The sequence below is a fragment of the Pseudonaja textilis genome, chromosome 1 (genome assembly GCF_049901715.1).
Source record: "Pseudonaja textilis isolate UNSWEBS1 chromosome 1, rPseTex1.2, whole genome shotgun sequence".
Classification (NCBI taxonomy): Eukaryota; Metazoa; Chordata; class Lepidosauria; order Squamata; family Elapidae; genus Pseudonaja; species Pseudonaja textilis.
In genome coordinates, this window is record NC_141990.1 from 181,686,555 (window position 1) to 181,706,541 (window position 19,987).

Genomic DNA, 19,987 nt, shown 5'->3' on the forward strand with positions numbered 1-19,987 from the left:
AAGATATGGAATGATATATAAAATGAACATGAATTTGAATTTGTGTCTGTATGAAGAGATGTAACCCGGGACTAAGCAGCTTTCAGAAAAGATGTTTTATGTTTTTTATGTTTTATGTTTGGATTGTTTGTGTATTGTCTTTGAAAATTAATAAAATTTGTTTTAAAAAAAATACTGCTGGAAAAAACCCAGCAGTGGAAGGAGATTGAAAAAGAGGGTTAGTAACCTAAATTATTATTATGGAGAATTTATTGAAAAAGGTAATCTGTGCCTCCCAACTTCAGGACATGCTGAAGGATTTAAGATTTGCTACTATTACTACCACAGCAACCAAATCTGGGCTGCAAAAAAACCCCCAATTTATCTTGAGTTAAAATTGCTGCTCTCTCTGTCCTCCAGATTTTTACAGCCAATCATGGCAGTAATTATTATTATGGTTCATCACACAGCCAGCCAGCCGTTTATACTGGATTGGCATTTTTATCCATCTATCAAGTCCTTCCCAAAGACCTGAGATAGATAGATTTTAATAGTGGTAAAAGTATAGGGGTTGTAGGATGTAAGTTGTTCCCAGTAAAACTGCCTTTTGAAATGGAGTGACGGTGATTTTGTCAATACCGACGGTATTCATATGGTGCTCCAGATGTTCTGGAATTGCACCCCAGGTGCCGATTACTACTGGTCCTATCTTTGCTTTCTTTTCCCCCCGGTCGTTCTCCTTCTCTTTGCAGGTCTTGGCATTTTGTGATTTCCCCACTTCTTGTTCTTCTCTTCTGCTGTCTCCAGGTACCGCATAGTAGTAGTTGTTGTTATTATTATTATTATTATTATTATTATTATTATTATTATTATTATTATTATTATTATTATTATTATTATTCCTCTTCTCGCGCGCCAACGAAATGGAAGCTCCTCTGCCGGGTTCCCACCCCGGAGGGGCAGCAGAGAGGCGCATCACGTGGGGCGGAGGAGCCCGGCCTCTCTGTGGGCAGCGGCCGGGCGAGAGAGTCTCCCTTGCTGCTGCCGCCGCCGCCACGCCTAGCAAAGACCCAGATTGGGAGGAGCGCCCGTGGGGGGTGGGGGGGGAAACGGCGCGGGTGGCGGAGGCGGCCGGAGTGAGCGGGGGAGATGGAGGCGCTGTGAGCGCGGCCCGGGCTGCTTAACGGGCGGGGGTTGGCGGAGGCAGGAGAGGGGGGGGGAATCCATCAGGGCAGCGCCGAGCCGCTTTCCCCGCAAGCAGCCGCAGCCTCGGCCGCCTCTCCTCTCTTCTCCCAGGATGTCGCGCTCGGTGCTGCAGCCCAGCCAGCAGAAGCTGGCCGAGAAGCTGACCATCCTCAACGACCGCGGCGTCGGCATGCTGACTCGCCTCTACAACATTAAGAAGGTGCGCGGGCCCGTCTGTGGGGAGGGAGGGCGAAGCCGTGCGGGGACAAGCGGGCCTGGGGCTCAGCAGCGGCCGGAGGGGAGCGAGCCTCGCTCCACACTACCTTATACCGCCAGCTGTGGGAATTTCCGGCCTGGCTTTGGGAAGGTGCGAGCCGTAGGCCGCGCGCAAGGAGCATTTCCCGGCAGCTTGGAGGGGCGAGGGAGGAAAAGAGGCGGCCGTAGCACCGGGGGCGAAGTCTCTCTCTCTCTCTCTCTCTCTTTTCCCGCTCCCCACCTACCGGGCCTTTCTTCCCAACCCCGTGGCTGCTTCTTACTCAGCAAGGCCTGCAAGGTGTGGGGACTGATTTTGCTCCGGGGCGGAGGCCCGGAATGCAAAAGGAAACCGACCCGGGTTTTTATTAAATTCCCATTTCCTTTACGCAAAGAGTGAGTGGAGAGGAAGAGAAAGAAAGGGAGGATACAAACCGGAATTGGGCCGGATGCATCTTTCTGGGTTTATCTCATTTGCCCTATGGAAGTAGTGATAAAAGATACGTTGGAGAGAGGGAATGTTTTCGCCACTCTTTTCCGAAATCCTGTGAAGTGGCTAGCATTTCGTGTGTGTTTGTATGTATGTATGCATGCATGTTTGCGTGTACGCCTACGTTTCTGTATGGGGAGAGATCTCAAACTGGATATGTAATACCTGCACTTTTCTCCTCGGTCTCGTACTCTTGTTGCCCAAATTGTAATAAAAGTATTACGTTCATTGCTGGTTGCTCCGTGTCGTTATTGTTTGACGTAAAATGCTCATTGGAAAGATGGCAGATTCGCTGCTTAGTAAACATTTTTATGTTAGGATTTAGTAACAGCTCCCCCCACCCACCCATTGCTAGCCAGAGGGGGAGGCACTGTGGGCTGATCATAAAGGAAGAGAAGTGGGATTCTTGACAGACCGTGCTTTAAATATTGATTTGCTGATATTTGACTACCAACTTGCAGCATTAACATGCTACAAAATTCAATATGTAATTCTGTTCGTTCTGATGGTGTGTTCTGAGAGTTTCCTGCTAAGACTTATTAAAATGTAATTGGAAAATAAGTGGTTTTTGCTTTGCTTTGAATGATGATATTAGATCCTCATTATGTGAACAGACACTAAAATATATGTGTAAAAGTACTGGGGCATCTTAGCTATAAAAATTGCTATGTGATATAACACTGATATAAAAGCTTTTGCTTTCAATAAGAAAGTACTTAGAATTGTGGTCGTTGTTAGATGGATTTCCCCCCATGTCATACTGTGACAACTTTATAGATGTTCCATTATGTTATTCCTGTAAATGTTTGTATTGTCAGAGCCCTTGAATTCTCTGATAACTTAGTTAAAAGACTTCTAGTCTTTAAAAGTGGGATTGGGGGGAAAAAAAGCTTAAATGATGTCCTGATGGCTAATTTCTGATTATCACTTAATACTACAGGTAGTCCTCCACTTATGACCACAATTGAGCTCAAAATTTCCCCTGCAAAGGAAGACAGTTACATGATAGCTCCATTTTGCAATCTTTCTTGCCATGCTATTAAGAAAATCCCTGCAATTGTGGTTGTGAATGGTGGTCATAAGTGAATCTGGCTTCCCCCTTGACTTTACTTGTCAGAAAATGTATCCATCATAAATATAAATATATGCCAGTTACCAAGTGAATTTTAATCACCTGACTACGGGGATGTCACAATGGTGTGAAAAGCAGCCATATGTCACTTTTTCAGTGCCATCGTAACTAAGCATGGTCACTAAATAAATGATTGTAAGTCGAGGGCTACCTGTATTAGCATCTAAAATGGGTGCTAACATTGCTGGATCATAATACCATTTTAAATGCTAATATCAGGAGTACAGCTCTACATTTCAAAGGATATATTTCTAGGAAAGCACTGGAAAGATTGATACCTCATTATATTGTTAACCATAGCCATTGAAATATAACAGTCAAATTGAACATACAGATCCTTTCTTCATTGACCATAAGATTCTCTTTATAAATGTCTGTCTACATAAGACAAATCAGAAGAATATGTGTTTCATTTTACGAAGGATCATAAAAACGTGCTAATGAGTCTTCATTAGGTAGGAAATACTGCCAATTTATACTTGTTATGGTAACTTCATAGATCACGTATCATAAGAGTAGCTTCTAAAAATCCAGCCTCAAAAAGGCCTTTTTAAAAAACCTACTGGTTTCTTAACCCCCCTCCCCAAATCTGAGAAAGGTTAGTAATCATGGTAAACTTATCCATGGAACGGCTTTCAAATATTAAAAGTTCCTTAGTTATCAAAATAGTGATTTGTTTGACTATTATAGCATCTCCAAGTTCACAAAATATACATGGAGGCAGTCCCTAGGTTAAAAAGATATTCTATTCATAACACTCAAATTTGTATGTAAGTCAGAACTTGTACTTACAAATGGGCAGCCTACTACTAAAATGGCTAGTGGCATTGTCCTTCCTTGAGCCAACAAAATGCTAAAGCCATGTAATGCTTTCTGGAACTGCTAAAAACAGGCTGTATTTTAAAAATGTGCAGCTTCAGCGGCTCCTTGAAAGCATTGTGTGGCTTCAGCAGTTCAGTAGCTAGAGGAAGGAGTACACTGTCCACCATTTTTAGTATTTGTTTTATTTTTCTTGTATGTATCCATGTATTCATAACTATGTTTTTACTTATACCTATTATCTTGTAAGCAATTGACAAATAAAATAAAATAATAGGCAACCCATGCATATCTAGATCTCAAGTCACCTGATAACGTGGATTACCTATATAGCTCTTAAATACTGCTTGAACTGAAAGTGGAAGTTTGACAGTCTGCTTTTTCTCCTTGAAGGAATAGCATCCCTCCCAAGAATTTCAAAACTTTAGTGAATATCTTCCAATTCCACCTTGATTACCTTTGATCAATAACTTCACATAGGCATCCGTTACAAACCATAGCAAAAATATGTATATTATTCAAATGAAGTAATTATATAAACAGCCACAGAAGGATGTCTGATGGTAGTACATAAGTGATATCATGACATTATCTTTTGCTCCTCTCTGCTGTCACCCCTAAAACTTCAAAGCAGTTCAACTAAAATTATAAAATCCAATTCTCCACTATTACGATATTTGCATTCAGATTAACAGAACCATGGTGTACTCAAATCCAGTTTTCTGGATTTGTACAATACACTGATTTGTAAATTACAGTATCAGGTTCCCATTACTCAAATAGCCTCAAACTAGCCAACCATACTTTAGTTGAGACAGTTGTATTCATCAGCTGTTGAATAAAAAAATAATAGACATTATAAACAGCTGGGCTTGGTACATTCACCTGCCAATTTTCCTTTGCAGAAATGCTAATTGCAATTTTGTATCTAGATTTTATACAGTGCTCATCACTATGGTAACTGTAGAACTACTGATTAAAGCCGTTGTTCCTCATTGGTTTGGGGTGATATGATCTGGTAGAACAGAATGGATGAGATTCTAAACAGTGCAGGCTGCTATTTTTCATTTGTTGCAAATCCTTTATTCAGGAAAATATCTGCATATGAAAGGAGTCTTGTAGTTTTCCAGGGATCTTTTTTTCATATATCATCTTTTGCCATGACAGTCTTCTTCCATTTATCCAGGAATAAACAAGTGTTCAAGTGTATCCTATCTAATTTATTTTTACTTTGTTATTATAATCAGTGAGAGAAGTAACCAGGAAACCATCTATGGATCGATTGATTAATGATGCTTCCAAACTGGAATCCCTGTGATCCCTATTTAACTTTTATGATAAAGCCGAAATCTAAAACCAGGTTTTGTTCTGGGCTTCTGGCTTTTTAGGAGGGTAAAAGTCATAGATTTGAGTTTTGGTGTAAAACAAGAGTCTTGTTTAGAGTTTCTACCAGGCTAGAGGAGGAAAGTAAAAGCACTAGCATGTTTGTTAGATCACAACAAACCACAATTCTTGCTTCTAATGATATTCAAGTTGATTTTTTGTTTCATTAAGATTACAAAAGTTTGTCAGGCAATATGTGGTATTGTGGTTAGATGAATTGGCTGTTTTAAACAGAAAAGCAGAAGTTAAGGCTATCAGTGGTAACAGTTGGTGCATCCCCACTGAAGTTAAGCATTTTGAAACCAAATTATTTTTTGCTGGAAAGTGTAACTTCTCTGATTAAATTTGGAAAATGGCTAGAATAGTTTTTCTATGATTAATATATGCATCCTTTTTCTCCCTCTTCTCTTTTTTTGATACAAGTCGCTAGAACTAGGTTAACTCAAAAAGCAGCTGAAATACTCAGTTTTTTTATCTAGTGCCCACTTTATACTTGTCTATTTTCTGGGGCAATATGAGTGTTGAAGAAGCAACCTTTCTTTTCTGATAGCATTCTGTTAAAAGCAGAACAATACTTGTAGTTAAAAAAATGAATAACTATTCAGAAACTTTTTGTCAGTGGTAGGAAACAGGATGTGACCAATAGTCAGATTGTTCCCCCAAATTGTCTTCTGAGCCCAAGTGATGACAATGGATAGAGCCAGTTTCTGTATTTCCTGATTTCTCAGTCACAACTGTTAAGTGCCTTTGGTGAGCATCTCTCTCTGAGCACTCAGGAACCAGGCGAAACTGCTTTTACTTGTCCTTCATTTAGGAAAAAGAAAAGACATACAAATGTTTAAAAGTTTATTGGTGTCTTGAAACAACAGCTAATAATGGGAAGGGGCAATAAATGTTGGTGATTGAGATTAAGATCAGGATGCTCCACTTCTGATTTAGAATATTTGAATTAATTATTGGAGTTAATTATCAGAAAGAACTTTAGTAATTTAGTACTATGTGCTTTCTTATTTGGTAGAAGAGGAAAGTTGTTCCTATTTTTGCATTAACTTTATCTGAAAGACGAGCAGTGCTATGGTTGCATTTAGATTATTATCTCAGGCCTCGTACATCATAGTTTATGAAACTATAGGTGTATATTTTTTATTCTCATCTCTGAGATCTTGAGAATGGTTGTAACTTGCATGAAGCCGAAATTCTCAAGAATGTCTGAACCAGAGCAATCGTGCTTTCCTGATTTATTAATTGGTACTGAATTTCCTGCTTCTAAATAATATTCCAGGCAAATATTCCAGGCATAGAGCAGGTGAAATATGATTCTGTAGATTCACAGTTTATAGTTTAGGTTTTAAATAACCTGCATAATAATAAATTATAAATGTGGTTTGTTTTTTTGTATTAGTATATTACTATTATGGCTTAGTATTGTGGGTAAACCTGATCATAGGTATGTTAGAAATGTTTTAAAAGTCTGGTTTAGGATACATACAGTGTAAATGAGATTAACTTTTTGTCCCATGCAATCCATAATTTTAAGTACTTTTATTTCAGCAATTTTGCAAACTATTGCTGAGTTATAACAATCAGATGGGAAACAGAATTACTAGTGAGACTTATTTTGCAACTGTTATTATCTAGTCTATAAGTGAATTAAAATATGAAGTTGGTAGTACATAGTACATTTTTAGAACCCAAGTAGAATCTGAATATGTGTATACACATTAAATAATTTGAAAAATGTAGATATAGATATATTTTTTTTAGCATTATCATTCTCCATGTTCACCTGTCTCAATGCAGTATTAATCTTGGATCCAGCAATACCATAAATGTTGCTTCTACCTGGAAGGAATCTTTCCTTCAAGCCATTTCTTTAATGTAAATTTGTTTATTTCTGAAAGTTTTGTTATAGGAGCTAAAAGTTAGTAGATACTTTTGGTTAATAGATTTCTCAGAGACCTTAGTTGCTCCTGATTTGGACACCTTAGGGTTTCGCTCTAAAATATAATCCCATAATGGGTTGTGCTGACCCATGATTTAATGAGCTGTCATTTTGCATATATTCAATTAGAATCCATACTTTGTGAACCAAACCTGAGAGACAAAACCAAACGAATCATATTATAGCTTAGCCTTAGCACAATGTGTAATTGGTCTAGTGATTAAAGAACCAAGTTAGAAACTGAGAGGCCTTGATTTTTAGTCCTGTCTTAGAGCTGAAAGTCTGATTTTGGTCCAGTCGCACATACTCCGTTCAACTCAACTCAATTCAGAGTTCTTAAGGACAAAACAGGAGGAGGAAGGATTATTAGGAAGAATGAGTATTGGGTATGTTCACTGCCTTGAGTTATTTATAAAAATATTAAAAGTGGAATAAAATAAATATAGAAATAAATGCATAACTTGATCAACATGCAAAAATATCTCCTGATATCTCCTGAATATCTCCTCACTTGCTGAAAGCTACAGTATTCAATAAAGGTTTAGGAAAAGTTGGTGAATAATAGGCATGGACTGATGTTGCAGTTTTCTCTGAAATATGTTAAGCTCAGTTGCCTTTTAAATTCAAAACAGTGTCTGAAGGTTTAAAAGTTATATTTGCAAAAGAGCTGTTTGTACCAGCCTGTATGCTTGGGATGCAGATAGTGTGAAATCTTTATTAGGAGGCACTTCTGTGGTTTTGATATTCCAGCATTTCTTGCCTGATTGTATGAACTAAAGAAATACAGCAATTGTTAATCCTACAGAATGAAACACACTGGCTTCAGAACAGTAATGATTCAGACTTTGCTAGAAAAGACAATTTTTCCTTTGTAATAAAGATAATTTTAAAATGCTATTTCCTGAGTTGTTAATTAAAATGCTTCTTTGCATGATATATAAACAATGTTTTAATGGAACAACATGAGATATCTTAGATCTAAGCCCTTAGATATCTTATGGGCCTTGTTTTCTAAATGATAAGCTTTTTCTACAAATAGTTTTTGTCATTAGCCTACCAGGGGATGCTTAAGATGTGACTGGTAGCTGAATAAGTCAAGCTTCTTGGTTCTGATTTTTTTAAACCATAGTAGAACCACAAGCCTTACTACAAACATATTTTTAAACTGTACTGAATTTCAGAAGTGGTTTGCACAATTCACTTAACCATTGTCTTGCTTAGTAATAGAAATTTTGGACATGGTTGTAAGTTGAGAACTACCTGTAGTTGATTTTAAAACAAATAGCATTTATCTTCTGTATATGAAACAGGCATATTGACTACCTGTTTAGAGACAATCTCACCTGATATTAAATACCTTCATGAAGTTCTTATGGCAGATTATTTCCAATAAACATTATAAATCTGCTATAATGATTGGGATTCCACCCCCCCCCCACCCCCAGTTCTTGGCTCTTATTTCTATTTCAGGTAGGTAAGATTTTTCACTAAAAGTTCTTCCCAAAAATTTCTTGCACTATCTATCAATTTATTAATTCCCTTTCCTTGTCCCTCAGAATGGTACTTTGGGATGTGACATGCGACATGTTTGTATTGAAAATTCTGATTTACACCTTTTCAGTAACCTCTGTGTAAATGGAGATAGTTAACATGTTGACTGTGAGTAGTAATATTTTGCTTTAACTCTGTTAATACTTTTAGTATGCAGTTCTGAACATGATGTTAATGGGAATTCCAAAAAAACCTTTTGTTTATGTGTAATCTTCTCTTTTTTGTTGTTGTTTCGTTACAATGCTTCCCCAGCAAGGACAAGTATGGAAGGTTTGCAAAGCTTTTTCACCTTCCCTCTGCCCGCTTTCAGATCAGCCTCATATTTCCATGATTTCTCTCTCTATTATTCACAACTGTAAATAATAATAACTTGCCATCCTGGCTTTTCACTATACTGTATAGAAATGTGCAGCATGTTACAATTTGCATGAGACAGATTACACAAGAATTTTATGTTGAAGAAAAAATATTGGCGCCAAATTAGAATTACTGCACAAGTTTCTTCAGAATGGTTAATTTGAATTTGCTAAATGTATTCTGGGCATAGTTTACTATGTACCACTTCTCCCAGATTGACTTCATTTTAAACATTGTACTTTTAAGAAAAGGTTTACCTTTAGCCGTTAAGGATAATAACTGCATTATGCTGAGTGATGGCCAGCTGGGTCATCACAAAATCCCATAAGGACCCATTTAAACATTACTATGTTAACAAATTTGAGATGATTGGAAGTTTAGATAAAATTAAGGTTACCCAAATTAATGTATAATTCTTTAAATTAAAGCAGATTATCAGTACTAATCAAATTGAGAACTCTTCCTACCACCCACCATACTGATATTTATTAGTACATTTCAGAATAGTATGGCTGGATCCCCAGCCCAATTTAAGATTTGATTTCTATGATAGAAATAATTCTGTGGGGCTTGTGGTGTGTTTGTAGGTCAGAATGAGGCTGCAGGTGCAAAACTTGTGCCTAAAGGTAACCTTGATAAACAGATAGGCATACTTCATTAGGACTTTTGCTTTTATTTATCTTTAAATGCACACTAGTGTTGATTGTTCAAATTGTAGACAGACCGATGCTAACATTAAGCTGCTTGTTCCTTTGATTCAGATAAGACATAAAAATGTAATAAGCCCATGATTGTTTTTGTTTTTTGCTAGTTGTTTAGCTTCACTAATTCTGGGTGGCGATTAAAAATTAACCTACTTCACCCTCTGATAGAAGGAAAATATCAATTTCTTTTAAGATTGCTTTTTCTCTTCACTACTGTCCTGCATTAACAGCTTTGAAATATCCATACACTTTTTTTCCAGTAGGTGAACATTTCTGTACTGTATCTCATTACATTGTCCAGCTGTGACAATCATTCATTTTTTTTCACTTCACTATGAAGCCAAAGAGATATTTCTGTTTCTTGATTGCAGATTATTTATAATAAATCCTTGGTGAAAAGAGTATATCTTTAGTTTCTTGCTTTTATTTTCTTCCATAGGCTTGTGGAGACCCAAAAGCTAAACCTTCATATCTTGTTGATAAAAATCTGGAATCAGCTGTTAAATTCATAGTCAGAAAATTTCCAGCTGTAGAGACACGCAACAATAATGTAAGTAATGAAACATTCTATAAATAATTGAATTTCATAAATGTTTCCTTTAATCATTTCTGTTAATGCAATTGCTAGGAATTTATTGATATTTCCATAATATTAGTTATGACAGAGGTTGACTTTTTTTGTAGTAATTATATTAGATGAATAAACATCATTAAATAGTTGTAACTTTGTTAATGACATAATAGAAGCATTCTGTATTAAATATTACCATGTTCTAAAACTTTTATATTTGGTTAGGAGATTATCTAATTTAGGATATGACCATACTAAGTAGTTACAATAGTTTTTGAGAATAGAATTTCAGTGGAACCTTTTGAGTGTATTAGGGTTTTTTGTGGGTATTATTTGGGATGTTTCAAACTCAGTGGAGAATTAAAAAGTATTTTGAAAGAATTGCAACTAGATGTATTAGCAGATACTTTTCAAGTACTGCACAACCATCGCTCTTTTAAATTAATTGTAGAGGAAAACTGAATGAAATAAATATATTTGTAAGAAAGTTTCACATGGGTTTCTGCCTCTTAATTAAACTAGTCATTTCATCATAACCTAGGGTAGAAAGTATACCATGGCACTTTCTGACAATTCCTTTTTTATATAACTTTAACTTAAAAGATAAGCAGAAAAAATCTGTAAACAAAAAGGAGAGCAGAAAAAAGTAAACGTGCAAAAAAAAACAAAACCAGAAAAGGCTTTCCAACTTTTTTCATACAGATACAAATAAAATATATACAAAATCTTGATCTAAGATTGACAATTGTCTACATTATTTTCATAAACCCATATAATTCTAATCATCAAGTCTCCAAAGTGATTTTCAAGTAGAAATAATATCTGTCAGAGTCTTAGCTTTCATCAAAACTGTCAATTTCACCATCTCTGGCAATTCCATTATGTCATCTTCCATTAATCCATTGACTTTCTGAAAATTCTTGATTTGTTTTGATAGTAGAGCATCTTCAAAGATACTGAATAGGGGGTAGGGGTAGGATATGTGTTATGTTTTTATATTGTTTTACAGATTTATAAACCACTTTATGGTGATGCTGAAAGGTAGGTTAGATATATAATAAATAAATAGAATCATCTCCCACAATGATACTGTATTTCTAATGGCTCAGTTCTCAATTTCGGTAATTGTGCAAAACTAAAGTATTTCTGTTCTTTTAGTATTGTGAACAGGATGGAATAAAATACCCCCAAATGATGCCTTTTACAGTTCTCTTCCTTACCTTTAGATTTATTTCAATTAATTCAGTGGTGTTATTGCTACATTATCAATTTTTGTTCAATAAAATAAGCCTACACTGCTTTAAAGATATTTATAATCTTAGTTGAATGCTGATAGAAATGTAGAAAGCTCTCCGTTGGTTAATTTTTTATTCCTTTATAATGGAAAATTGGGAGGAAGATGGTCTTACCTATCTGTTTTTCTTCTCAGAAGTAGAAAGGGGAGGCAGGTAATGGGCTTGCATGATTTCTGCATGGAACAGTTTGCAGGACTGCTTGAAATTTCCTATTTCTGATGCAGTTATTAAGTTCAGTAATTATATTCTTTTTTATGGTCTCACTTGGCAATATTAATATATGTAAAATGTTATTTCAGATATATTTTATACTTGCTACAAATTGCATCCAGGCAATTATGTTTAGAGAAGAGCTATTGGAAATCAGCAAAGCTTACAAGTTATTTATAGCTAAAGTCCCACTGATTTCTATAGATGTACTTTAAGAATGATGAACTTGTACCTTGACAACATTTCAAATAAGTAGTTTTGCAAGACACAACAATATATGTAACTTTCAAAGGCAATGGTTTGGCATAATCTGTATGTATACTTTCACGGTGAAAAGCATCATCCACCCATGAAAGGATTATTAATCACCCAATGGAAAAGTAGGGTTTACACGAACCCAAACTCATAATTTGCCTGAAAGTAAACATGTTTCCTTCAATACTCATTCAGAATATTTCTCATTTTTTTATGTCCCACTGATACCATTGATGGTCTGGTCTCCATATGACATAGGCACAAAGTAATTCACTTGTAGTTGAAGACCATGCTGCTGAAATTTAATAGCAAAAATAAGGTGGATTTGGCCTGTGCAACTTTGACCAGGATGGGGATGGGTGGTTAAGATGGGAATGGGAATGGCTTGCATCCTAGATTCCAGCCATGCCTCTTCCATTGGGATCATCATGTGATTGTATGATCTCATGTGGTCCTGAGAAGATCAGGAATTTGAATTGTGATCTGATTGCTCAAAGGCTGGCCACTCCTGCACTGAAGATTGATTCCCAAGGCCTGGAAAAATAATAGTTCTCTTCTAAAACATCATTGAGATGGAAACTATATGGATCTTGGAGGCGGGGAATATCATTTCAGGCGACATATTGGTACTATATTAGACAAGCCATGGTTTGTAGGTCTTCCTAGATGTCATTTCTAATTAAGGAGATCTGGAGCACATGAACTCTGCCAAATCTTACCAGATGTGGAGAAACCATGAGAGAGATAGGTTCGTCAGATAAACTGGCCCTGTCCATAAGGGTCTTCCTAGGTGATAGCCAATACCACAAATTGTACCCAGAATCTCACAGACAACCAGTGTAGCTCATGGAAGCAGTGATATCACATGGGCATACTAAAACACATTCTTAGCTACCTTTGGTCTTGCATCTATGGCTTATGAATGGCTTCAGGTGCACCTTCATGTAGAGAGCATTGCATTAGTTCCAACTGTGAGGTGACCACGGCATATATGACCTTCTGGAGAGCTCTTCTAAAAATGGATGCAATTGCTACCAAGTTCATTTAAGTAAAGGTCTCCTTGGCTTTCACTGCTGTTTGAGCACAAGCAGTGAGTCTAAGCCAAGAGTCTCTAACCTTGGCCAGTTGAAGACTTGTGGACTCCAACTCCTAGAATTCCTCAATCAGCCATGTTGGCTGAAGACTTCTGGGAGTTGAAGTCCACAAGTCTTAGAGTTACCAGGATTGGAGACCCCTGGTCTAAGCTGTTTCCCAGGTTAAGCACTGATCTTGAGTGTAGGAATAATTTGAGTTAAGATAGAAAAACCCCAGACTGAGGGAGAGAAAGGCAGAGTTTTAGTTTGGATTTTCCTTTTGTAACAAAAGAGAAAAATTTGAATATCAGAACTAAGCTTTTAGATAGGCAGTATGTATGCATATATTTTTATTTTATATTTTAGTATTCTTCAAAGCTAATTTTAAGGTGGCATTAGACATGTTCTGCCTGCTTAGTATTGTGCATCAGACACAAATGTTGCAACAAGAACAAAATCACAAGAGTCAGCAAAAGTTGCCAAAACTGGATTTGCATTGCATCTAATGTATTGAGAATAGCAGTTGGGTGTAGTGATTAAGTAAAATTCTTACACCAAAAAAGTTTTAAAATTTGGAACTAATTGTTTTTGCTTTGTTTTTGCTTCCTGTAGTTTTTACAGTGAGATTAAACTTTTTTTGTATTACAGGTACATTTAGTTATGTGTTAAATAAATAGAATGCTATGGTTGGAGTAGAACTCATTTCTTTTAAATTTTGTTTAAAAATTTTTCCCCAAGTATACAAAAAGCAGTCGTTTAATATTCCTATCTTGAATGCACAAAAATATGTCATAAAGTATAAATTAGACAGAATTTCTGCTCCTTTTTGTAATTCAAATGAAAAAATGATGACAAAAAGGGAATGTTATTGTAGTAGCATTTCTATGAGGCTTGGTCCGCTGTTGAAATAAAATGCTATCTGCTGATCCTTTGGTTGGCATGAAACAATGCCAGCATATCGTGTCTCTGTTGCCTCTGTTCTGAGATCCTATCAAATGAGGGTATCCTGGTTTTTCAGTCTGGCTTTGCTGCTAACCCCTTTCAGCAAGTCTATGGTCAGCAGGGAGAAGATGTCTTATGGTCTCTAGCTAAAACTTTCTGAACAGATTTGTGTGCCTCTCTTCCCACATACCATTTGGACATCTCTTAAGATCAAAAAATATGAAATAAACATCAGATCAGGATAACCCCAGAGAACAGGAAAACAAGACACTATCACAATTGGACAAGCACATATAGTAGATTCTGAAACTGGAATAACTGAAACTGCGAGACTAAATTTTTTTAGACAATCTCTTATTTCAAGAGGAATGAAACTAATCTAGGAAGACTGCAAAATAGACAACAAAAGCACAGTTCAGATATTTTATTTTCTGGATAGTGTGTGAGGGAAATTACAGCTGCTATATGTAAACCATACTCTTAACGCTATTTCAGAATAGTGTTTAAGTGAATTGGCAACTTTCCAAATAAAATAGCAGAAATGTTGTTTCAGAATAATGTTAAAACAGAATTATACAGATTTACCTCTTTGCTAAATAAAGTAGTGGAGATCTGCTTTTCTCTTCTGTAGACTTAGTAGCACTAAGAAATCTGATTTGTAGATACGATTGAGGGAAAACTACATTCCATTTCTTAGTAGTGAATTCCCCCCCTCGCCATTCTGCAGCTTTGGTCATTGAATAGTTTTAATTGATATAGTCTACTGTTATTCCATTATTATAATCAGAAATGTATTCACTCAGGAATCTCTTGCCTTTTGGCTACTTGTTGGCAATAAATTACTAAAAAACTAACTGATAAGACTTGAAAAAGATTTAGATTTATACTTAGATTTATATACCACTTCACAGTGCTTTACAGCCCTCTTTAACAATTTACAGAGTCAGCATATTACAATAACAATGGAAAAAATATTGAAATTTTTTATTATAGCAATAAAATGAAAGTATTTTTTCTTTTATATACTAGCACTTTACAGTAATTAACTCTGCAGTAAGAAAAACAATTATTATTGATTTCTGCACAATGCTTAATAATACTTATAAGAAGAATTAAATATATTTTAGGGCTATGCAAAACTTTCCAAATAAATGTTTTGTAGTATACGGAGTATATATGAAGGATGGCTGTTCATATTAAGGAAGAAAATCTTTTTTAAAAGATCACTTTTTTCTAACAAAGTTGCTATGCCCAAAGACAAATAGGAACAGACTAAGCAACTGGGCATAATTGGAAAAAAAGGGCAGTTGCTTTAGAAGCAGTGAGTACTGGTATGTGGTTCCACATGATACAAATACCTTCCAAGAGATTTTCACAATGTAAAAATTATTAAAATATTTTTGTTTACTTTGTAGTGCTTTAACTGAAGTAAATCATAAAGTTAACCATTCTTGTTATTCAAGAGTAAACTTAAATTACACTTTAACAACGGATTTTATTTCACCGAGATAATCATTACACAATGTTTAAATGTATTGCCTAGGATTGGTTAAGGAATATGATTATGCTGAGTGGTTGGTATATTTTTCATGGTGGATGCTACAATTAAGGCACATAACTACTGCTTGAGTTATATCAATTCAATCTATTAGATTATTAAATGGGACTGGTCCATATCTATATGATTGTCTCCCATTTATATTTGCTGACTGGAGCATACTTTCTGTAGCTTTCTGCTCCAGTCCTTTGAGAGCGGAATGCCAAAGTGCTTTTAACAGCCACTTCCTTTGCCAGGGTCATGTGACTGCTTACTAAGTAGTTCCCAGCTGTTTTTCCATACATTTGATGCATAACTATTTCACTAGGGAAAACATATGTCTATGGAGGAGCCATTCAAGATTTTTGGGGTGGGGAGCACTATTTTATTAATGATTAAAGGAGAAAGTCTTCCACAAATTATATAGAGCTCTTTCAAAGAGTTTGGCTCAGCAGTGCTATTTTCTATTTTATAAATGAGAAAGCAACTGAATATATGAAACTGTAGTAAAAAGAATCATGTTTAATTTGAAATTATTAGAGGATCTAATATTAAATGTAATAGCGAAACATGTTTCAGATTCTGACTTTTCAAAATACCATCTTATATGAGGTCATTAGGTAGTACAGTAATTATATTTTCAGTAGTATTGTGTAACAATTATAATATTGACAGGAGACCTAGGTTCAAATCCACCCATTACTTCAAAAGTTCAAAGGGTAATTTGTGATTCTTCTCTCAGCATATCCAACTTCAGGAGTGTTGGATATCTCCTGGATAAAAAGATGGATCCTAAATGTGAAAAATAAATATTCAGTGGGTTTATTTACCCAGGAAAAATCCTACTCTACATCTACAAAGTTTTTGGAAAACATGGTATAATATTAAAGATACATTTGATTTTTATGGTCATGATTTCAGTTGGTTAATTGGATTATGAAGAAATAATAAAAATAAGAGTAAAAAAGACTTAAAAGTTTAAGTTTTTTTAAGACATATTTTTCCACAATCCAACATTTATTTACATAATACACAAATATATTTTAAAAATCTATTTGCATAACTCAAGCCATGTGAATTATCATAGGTGTAGGCAGTGTATTGCATTTTGAATATTCTGTTGTTGGTTTCCCACAATTCTAAAGAAACACGAAAATTAAGGTGTGATAGTTCAACAATATAAACTAGCATTTTTCATTTTAGAATCATGCAAATGAAATGTCAGGTGGATTGACATTTCATCAATTAAACAACCCATCATATACTGGCTACAAATTAGTAAATGATTATGCAAAAACAAGTTTTCTCTGATCTCACTGAGAAGCTTTGCAGCAGTTCCTGTTATATGTACTCAGTTTAAATTTTGACTCATAGTTGTTACATGCCTGTGGTAATTACTGTGGCCAGCTATTGCACAGACCAGATTTGCAGGTTATGCATGAAGTAGACAAGCACCCTCAGGTGTTCATATGTCCTCCAGCATTGTAGAGTCTGACCCAATTTCTTTACAGGGCTATATAATCAAGGCAAAAATCATGGTGATAAGTAACCTGTCTTTCTCCATGTTGTTATTTTTTACTATATATATATTCATTCCTAATTAAGAACAATCTTTGATCTCCTCTCTCCCATTTCAAATATAAAGCTTGACTAAGTTGTCTGTTTTACAATAGCATGCTTAAGATGTTCTGAGTTGGAGATGTGGTGATGGAAAAAAAATGAGAAATAAATATTTTGCTAATATTTTCTTTTCATGTGGGAAGGAAATAGGGCAACCTACAAATACCAGGATTATTACTGGCCCACCCATTCCCCTAGCTCCAAAGTTAAGAAGATTGCTGCCAATAGTGACCAACTATAAAAACACATTGACAAAATGTTCTACTGGTGACCTAACCAATTCTTTTTCATAAGGGTAAAACCCCAAATAATAGTAATCTTCCTTTGGGGTATAAAAAAGGAACTGGTGGAAGTATTGCCAAAATTATCAATAAATATTTAATTGATGGACTGCCAAAACTAATAATAATTTCATTATGGAGATTCTCAGTCATCACTTTAGGAATATTTTGATTATTTTCTTTGAATTGTTACTCATTAGATAGACACAACTATAGCAATCAACTGCAAAATGAACATGTTGCTATTTTAGAAATCATTAATCATAGAGTCTAAACATTAAATAGTGTAAGTTAAATTGGCAGAAATTTGCCAAATCCTTCTGCAACTGAAAGACATTGACTGGAATAGATAATAACTCATTTAAAACCTAAAAATATGATCTACTTAAATATTTTCCTCCTTATTTTCATTTTACCAAGTTTTTTCCTGATATAATATAGTTAAGTATTGATTGCGATATGTTAGGTAGGAGCAAGTTGCTGTCCCTGAAATTTCTCAGAAATTTGCATGGCTTTTAGACTTTTGTCCAACCCCTCAAAAGCAACTTTAATGAAAAATATTAACTCTTATTAAAAGTTGTGCATTTGGAGACATTGGACTAAATCGGCAAGGTCCCGCCAATATCAAATATATTGATATTTTATAATTTTATGTTAATGGGACTATATTAAGGTTTCTAAAAAGATAGAAAAATATTTTACATAAGATGTATTTCCAAATTATTTTTAGTTGGAATCATCTCCAACACTTTCTGTGAAACACTTAAGTCACACAACAATGGTCATCCATTGGCTAAGAAAAGATGTTTTAAATATCTTCTTAAATTTGAGTCCATTTTAGTAGAGGATTATTTTTAGCACTTGGGAAAACAGAAAAATGTCAACTTATTCCAAACCAAATTATACAGGTTGAACAACATAATAGCTTTGCAAAATAAACATTTTAAACATCTATTTTTCCTGCTCTTGAGATACATTGATTCTTAGGCTATATTGATAAGATTGTGCCATTTTAGTTAACCTTATGTTGTGGTTAGCCGGCAGCAGGTGCAGACTGCTGAGGAGAGTGAGGACTCAGATGAGGGACCACCATTAGGGAGTGGATTGCTGCCTTCAGAGATTGTGGAGGCTGGCAGTAGCAATGAGGTTCCCTAGGAGCCTGTGCCAAGTGCGCATGTGCACAGGGCTGCTCGTAGGAAAGAGCAGCTGCAACAGCATGGGCAACTTGGGAGTAAGGCTGCAAGGTAATGCCCCCCACCCCCCACCCTAAAAGCCGGCTGTGAATCAGACATTCTTAGTAGGAATCAAAAAGGTTTTGAAACTCCAGCCTTGTGGACATTGCAGTATCTTAAGTTGGTATTTGAAGATTCTTGTGTTGTAAAATATTTCTTATCTGTTATTCTTGGCAGCCTTGCACAGTTTTGGCAAGGCTTGTGCTTATCAAAATTAATTAGTTTGCAGCAGCCTTTTAACTGGAGATTCGTAAGAATCATTAAAAGGTTTCTGTTCCCTTTGGTTCGTGTTTGTTTTATTGGAAAAGGGTTTGGGTCAGAACATCATCTCACATTAGATGCTTATACATACTGACTCATCAGATATACTCCAAATGGATAAAAGAATATCATGAACTTGATTACTAATGTAAGTTAGAAAGGGATGAAGAATATCAACATTAAGAATGATCACATTCAGATGATATGACTGGTTTGTTATGGGTTAGCTATGTAGATATATAATATAATCCATTTGTTGAGCAACCATTCAAAATTATGCTGGTGCAATACAAGGGGGACTTACAATAGCTAGACAAAGTTGTGGCCATTGTAAAATTCTTGTGCTCAGATGATCATGATTGTTGGCCTGCCAGCGTTCCACATTCCTCACTCATGGCACCCATGAATCCTCTACATCAGGAGTGTCAAACTTATGGCCCATGGGCCGGATGCATCATGCGCTGGCCACGCCCACCCCCATTTTAGCGAAGGGAGAAAAAGTCATGATACATCATGTGATGACAATGTAACACTGAGTTTGACACTCCTCCTCTACACTCTTTTATGTGGGACTGCAGCTTTTTCCTGCTGAACGACCTGCACAATCCTGAAGTTATGATAGTTACCAGACTGACAGAATTGCTGTTGCTAATTGGTACAGTCAAATGATATCACATTTTGTCATCAAATCACTTACTGACAGCAGTCCTAGTTCGAATTGATTTTATATCCTGGGTACTACTTACAGCTTCTTTTTCAGATAATGCAACTTCAGGTTATCCATCCCTGATTTGCTTCTAGATTGTTGTCAGTCTGAATAGGAAAGAAGAAAACCCGTTTTAATGTTCCCTTGTTGACTTTATTTCAGCTGAAAGAAACTGTCATACCATCTTCAGACAACACAAGCTAAAAGCAA

General features: G+C 35.7%; 1 protein-coding gene across 5 annotated transcripts in view; it reads left to right on the plus strand.

Annotated features, from left to right (window-relative positions):
* Positions 1 to 960: 960 nt before the first annotated feature.
* Positions 961 to 19,987, plus strand: part of NCKAP1 (NCK associated protein 1) — a 63,248-nt gene continuing 44,221 nt past the window's right edge. Inside the window, exons 1-3 of one of the 5 annotated variants that reach the window (XM_087919846.1) lie at positions 1,131 to 1,384; positions 8,986 to 9,003; positions 10,234 to 10,344. In XM_087919846.1, coding sequence (XP_087775972.1) covers positions 1,277 to 1,384; positions 8,986 to 9,003; positions 10,234 to 10,344 — 237 coding nt within the window. In that variant the 5' untranslated portion in view covers positions 1,131 to 1,276. Of the gene's footprint in view, positions 1,385 to 8,985; positions 9,004 to 10,233; positions 10,345 to 19,987 lie in introns of those variants that run through there. The other 4 variants (XM_087919844.1, XM_026696948.2, XM_026696946.2 and 1 more) reach the window with 4 other exon arrangements.